Source organism: Triticum urartu, chromosome 2A (assembly GCF_056163025.1).
Source record: "Triticum urartu cultivar PI428250 chromosome 2A, HENAU_Tu73, whole genome shotgun sequence".
Classification (NCBI taxonomy): Eukaryota; Viridiplantae; Streptophyta; class Magnoliopsida; order Poales; family Poaceae; genus Triticum; species Triticum urartu.
The window spans coordinates 111,241,811-111,247,205 of NC_141874.1; the positions used below are offsets into that span (position 1 = coordinate 111,241,811).

At 51.7% G+C, this 5,395-nt stretch overlaps 1 protein-coding gene and 1 non-coding gene across 3 annotated transcripts; one reads left to right on the forward strand and one right to left on the reverse strand.

The window, feature by feature from the left end:
• Positions 1 to 1,826: 1,826 nt before the first annotated feature.
• Positions 1,827 to 1,948, forward strand: LOC125542009 (U5 spliceosomal RNA). The gene has a single exon (XR_007297793.1). It is a non-coding gene; the product is annotated as a U5 spliceosomal RNA (small nuclear RNA).
• A 310-nt stretch (positions 1,949 to 2,258) lies between these two features.
• Positions 2,259 to 4,951, reverse strand: LOC125536120 (IQ domain-containing protein IQM2). Of its 2 annotated transcripts, XM_048699263.2 has the most exons (7): positions 4,277 to 4,951; positions 4,111 to 4,176; positions 3,923 to 4,011; positions 3,716 to 3,806; positions 3,462 to 3,608; positions 3,154 to 3,348; positions 2,259 to 3,036 (listed from the first exon to the last, which is right to left on the reverse strand). In XM_048699263.2, the coding sequence occupies exons 1-7, from the start codon at positions 4,772 to 4,774 to the stop codon at positions 2,428 to 2,430; spliced, it is 1,695 nt and encodes a 564-aa protein (XP_048555220.1). In that variant the 5' UTR covers positions 4,775 to 4,951; the 3' UTR covers positions 2,259 to 2,427. The 2 variants fall into 2 exon arrangements, with proteins under 2 accessions (XP_048555220.1, XP_048555219.1); XM_048699262.2 differs by having other exon boundaries at positions 3,923 to 4,176.
• Between the last annotated feature and the right edge of the window lie 444 nt (positions 4,952 to 5,395).

Consider the following 5,395-nt stretch of genomic DNA (forward strand, 5'->3'; position numbering starts at 1 on the left):
GGGAAAACCGTCCGGACCAGGAGCCTTGGTCGGAAACATTTGGAAGAGCGCAGTTTTGACCTCCTTATCATCATATGGAGCCAACCAGCTGGGCGTTCATGGCTGCTGTCGCCTTGACCGGGACATGTGCTAACACTTCCTCCATACCCTGGACACCTTCTGAAGTGTAAAGAAGCTGGTAATACTCATTGGCAAGTTGTTGCATCTCCGTCAAGCTTTCTGTTACCTGGCCATCCGGCTTTTGAAGCGCCTTAATCAAGTTCTTGCGTCTTCGCATAGACGCCCGAAGATGGAAGAAATGGGTATTCCGGTCTCCTTCTGATAACCATTATACCCTAGAGCGTTGTCTCCACATTAATTCTTCTCTCAAATAAAGCTCTATCAGACGATCGTTGATCTTAATCTCAACATGACTCGGGCCCGTTCTGATGGGACTATTCCGTAGCCTTTCCAACTCCTTCTTTAGTTTCCGAATCTCTCCACGGACGCTGCCAAAGGTGGTTTTACTCCAGTCCCCAAGATCAGCAGCAAGTGCTTGCAGTTTCGCTCGGACCTCCTGAGCCGTGAGCACTTGATTTTCCGGCTGCCATGATAATCGGACGGTATCTTTTAAATCTGCATGTGTATCCCACATCGTCTCGTACCTGAAAGGCTTCGTCCTTCTGTTGCGTTCTACTTCAAGCTGCAAAAGGTGGGTGAGTGGTCCAAGGTTGCGGCAGTTAAGTGTTTCACTGCTGCAAATGGGAAGAGCTGACACCAATCCGCTGTCGCAAGGGCCCTATCCAGCCGGACCCTGGTGTAGGAGCCGCTTGTGACCTTCTTTTCATAGGTCCATCTCGTGCCACTATAGCCCAGATCAAGTAAACCACAGACATCAACTGCATCTCTGAAATTTTCAATCTGCGACTGACTTCTAGTTCCAATGCCATCATGCTCATCATGGCGCAGCACCTCGTTAAAGTCACCAATACAAACCCACGGGAGATTCTCTGTTGTTGAAAGGTTCTTCATAGTGCTCCACGTATGGTGGCGCAGATGAGTCTGCGCCTCACCATAGAAACATGTTAATCTCTAGGAGGAACCCCCCCAGATCAGAAATTTTTGCATCTAGGTGGTACTTCGAGTAACCCAAATTTTCAACCTTTATTTCATTGTTCCAAAAAATACATAGTCCACCACTACGACCAGTGGGATCAACACCAAAAGCATTATCATATCCTATAGTACCTGCTATTTTTTCAGCTCGAGCTCTACTAATCTGAGTCTCTACAATGCAAAGCACCTTCGGGGCAAACTTGATCGCAAGTTCGCGAAGCTCTTGAATTGTCGGGGCGTTGCCAATCCCCCGACAATTCCAGCATAGAAGATTCATTGGGCCCGGCGGTCCTCCGCCGGGGAGGCCGCCAAACGCCCATCATTTGATTTTCCTCCTCCTACTGTTTTCTTCATGTTGCTTGAGTTGATCTTGTCCGGCCCCAATCTTTCTCCCTGTTGGCCTGTCCTGACCCTCTTCGGTCTTGTTTTGGCGGCGGGCTGATAGGATCACCACTGCCTCCTATGGCTTTTCCCACAGGAACTATTTCCAAGCCAGTAGTTGGAGCTACAACTACTTTGCTGGAATGGCATATAGTACTACTGCTTTGTTTGGGCCATTGGCGTCACTGTTGTGCCTATGGGCCTTTTGCCTGTTTGGGCCTTTGGCGTCAAAGGCGAGGAGGGCAGGAGGAGCCAGCCGTTTTGGTTAGTCCCACGTCGCCTGGGCAAGGGAGAGAGGGGAAGGAGCTGGGCTACATAAGGGGGCGTAGTGCGAATGGTGAAAGGCACGCAGCTGCGTGGTGAGCACAAAGCGATCTATTCTTTCGCCTTTTACCAAAAGAAATACCGTGTGCACGCCACACTAAGCAGCATACCCTAATTTTTTAAGGGTGTCTTTTCTCTATGAGAAGGCCCCACCAATCCTTAATTTCAAATTTTGTCGCGCATTTTGACAAAATATGGTGATTTTGAAGGTTTTATGTTCTCTTTGATATGCTCTCTTTGAAGGCCCTGTCATTTCTGGACTTCAATTTTTTTAGCATTTGCTAATTTTTGAAGATTATAATAATCATATTCAACAAGTTTTGGCTGGGCACTTCTATGAGATAAAACCTTGGCATTCCGAAGTTCCATTCCTTCCGATGAGATTGCCTTAAAACTCCAAGGCACACCCGTTCTGTACTTGGAAATTGCATTCTCTCGGAAGTGGAATAAAAAACCAATAAATGAAAGAATTTGTATTGATCTCTGCACTTGTGTCCAATTTGAACATCACGTATACATACATCACTACAAGATCTACACGGGGGGAGTACCTCTTTTTACTCCCTATATAGGTGACTTTATTCCTCTATCCATATGCACAACTTATGAACAAGAATAGCTCGTTCATCATAAACTGATCAGTAATCCTTGCTGCAGATGCGTGGCATGGAACGCCTCTCTCGGCGCCAGGGGTTCACACCCTCTCGACATCGGGCTGCCGCCCCTCTGCGGCGACGAGAACCTCGACGTCGGCCTGCCGCTCCTCCTCGGCGACAGGTGCACCTCCTCCAGCGCCCGGTGCTGCAGCTCCGGCGGGTAGTCCCTGACGCAAATGATCCGGGGTCCGGCGCCGGTGGTCCACTTGAAGGACCCTTGCTTCCCCAGCTGATATGAGTTGGCCCTCCCAATGATCTTCTCCCTTGGCACCACCGCATGATCATCATCGCTGTCTTCCTCATGATCTTCAGGCATGGAAGTCGTTGATTTTTCGATGTTTACGGCGCCTTTCGATGAATCCAGCCTTGTGAACATCTCCGGTTGGCTATGATCTTTGCTTGTTTCTTGGAGTTGGATGACATTTTCAGGTGTGGTTTCAGTGACCTGAGGTGCCTGGCAAGGGATGGTTTCTGCAGCAGGAACCATTTCTTCTTCGGGTTTGTCGGCATCGGTGCACCGCTCCGAAGGGATGCTTCTGAGCCTGCTCCAGAACTCCTCATCCTCTTCAGTTGGGCTCATCTGCAATCATACAAAAAGAAAACTTGAGAAAATGCAAATTGGATAACTTTATTTTCACCACAGTTAGGGAAGTTTCTCATTCTATCCCAATCATCGGTCACAGGCATGGTTGCTCACCTTAACATCGCTGAGATCGACCTTGTTCTCTCTGAGGAAGTCCTGGAATTCCTGGAAGTTCTCTTCTGTGGGGCGGTAGTGCCCACTGTGAGGCCAGATAGCCTTCAGAACTCCATCTTCGACAACGAGTCGCCCCGCAGCAGACGCGGCGCCTCCGGCGAGAAAGCTAGAATGCTGAAATGTGCCCTTTTTCTTCTGCAGAAAGTAGAGTTTTGGACAAAGTTAGATGAAGTTCCAGTACACATAGGTGACAGGTCTGATGCTATGTTGTGTGTTGATAGTACTCTAATATGAAGCCTGAACATTACCTGCCCAACATACAGATTCCTGGATGTGCTCAGCACAAAGATCCACTTTGCGTCCCTCGGACCGCCGGAGGAGTCGAGGATCTGCCTGCTGTTCTTGTACATGAACTTGCCATCCTCGATCACAACCTCATATTCCTCTCTCTCTTTCTGCAGGCACAACAAAAATCCAGTTTGAATCATTAGTCCTTCTGAACTCTCATGGACTTGCATTCTCTAAATTTATCCCATGTACTAAACTGTTTGCAAAAGCTTACCGGACCAAGATACTTGATGCACTGGCTGAGAAGCTTCGACCGCGGGCATCGGTCCTCGAGGTTGATCTCCTTGCCCTCTCCGATGTCGAGCCTAAAGAACCAAACATGGTGATCATCAGTCCATAAGGTCATAACTTCATCATCTCTTGATCTGACCAAAGGTTCAGAAACTCCAACAACCACAATCAGTTGAGCTGTAGCACTCACCAGTAGAAGAAAGGCTCCCTGCTTTCGCACCTCAGCCAGCAGTCGTAGTAGTAGTGAAGGTTGTGCCCGTACCGGTGTCGCGGGTCGATCTGTTCATCAGAAAATTCAGCAGTGACATGAGCACATTGCTTGGCAAAAACACGAAAGTTAACTGAACATTCTGCAGTTTCTCTGACAAAAGTACTCACAGCTTCAAGCCAGTGCTGCAATGCGAGCTTCCGAGCCTTCTCATCCTTGGAGAGCCCCTTGCCGACCTGAAATCACGCGAACTATGAGTCCAATTTCACGAATGGAGATGGCATCGGAGAGATTTCTTGAAGAACAACTGATGCATTTCATGAGAGAATAACGTACTTTGGCGGCCCTGGTCCTGGCGCGCGCCCACTTGGACACGGCGGTCTCCTGCCGCTCGATGTCGAAGAAGGAGACGGAGCTGCGCTTGAGCAGCGCGAAGTCCAGCAGCTCCCACCAGTTCTGCTCCACGAGCACGGCGCAGTCGGCCAGCCGGCGCCGCGTCCGGAAGCTCTTGTACACCTTCTGCAGCGTCACCGCCGCGGCCTCGTGCTTGGGGCTCTCCGGCTGCGCCGCCGCCGTAACCGCCGCGTCGGCGAACCGCGTCCGGAGGAGCTCCCTCGGCATCGGCACCGGCACGGGCACCGGCGCGGTGACGGCGATGGGGATCTTGGGCTCCACCAGCTGGAGCCGCTTGAAGCTGAGGGAGCCCTCGATCCGGAGCTTGCCGGAGCCGAGCGAGGCCTTGAGGAACGTCGCCTGCTGCTCCTCCTCCGCCGCCGCGACGAGGCCGCCGCATTCGCCGTCGTCCTCCACGGGACACGAGAAGAGCACGCCCATCTCGCTCAAAGCAGAGCAACACCAACCGAGCCTCGCGATTTCTCCTCGTGCCGATCCTGTTTGAGCCCGCTGGATCCCACCTCGAGGCCGATGGATCAACCGGAGAGAGTGCAGTAGAGCTGTGGTATGTATGTATTTCTTGGTGCGAGCGAGCGACAACTACCGGGGTGGCTGCTTGAGCCACTGGGCGAATATATAGCGGGAGGAGACCAAGTAGACCGGGATGGCCAGCGGTGAGGGTGGGCCACCGTCGGATGCGGAAAAGCGTCGCGCCGGACCGCCGGGAGCCCGCTCCGGCGTACCACGTGTTCACGGGGGATGTCACGCGGGACGCCAGAGGCGCGGGTGCGCGTGCTGACCTGTCTCGGCGGACGGGAAGCGTGTCCCGGGACCGGTGAGCTGCCTTGGAGCGCTCTGCTTGACTGACTGACTGACTGCGTGTGATTTCACCGCCGTGTAACCGTGTCCATCAAAAAATAAGACGTGAAATTCACACTGAACAGTCTTTTTTTTTCCTTTTTAATGTTGACGGAAGAGCCGCTAAATCCATTTAAACAGGAGGGCCGAGACCAACCGAGGCTCGCGATTTCTCACCGAGGAGGAATGCCGAGTGCCAAAAAA

What these genes read in the sequence shown, in the direction of transcription:
- LOC125536120 (XM_048699262.2), bottom strand. Translation starts at nt 4,774, where the DNA reads ATGGGCGTGCTCTTCTCGTGTCCCGTGGAGGACGACGGCGAATGCGGC. An exon ending in GCATCAAGTATCTTGGTCCG is followed by an intron (nt 3,609 to 3,715) that starts GTAAGCTTTTGC and finishes TTGTGCCTGCAG; the next exon opens with AAAGAGAGAGAGGAATATGA. An exon ending in TCGATCTCAGCGATGTTAAG is followed by an intron (nt 3,037 to 3,153) that starts GTGAGCAACCAT and finishes GTATGATTGCAG; the next exon opens with ATGAGCCCAACTGAAGAGGA.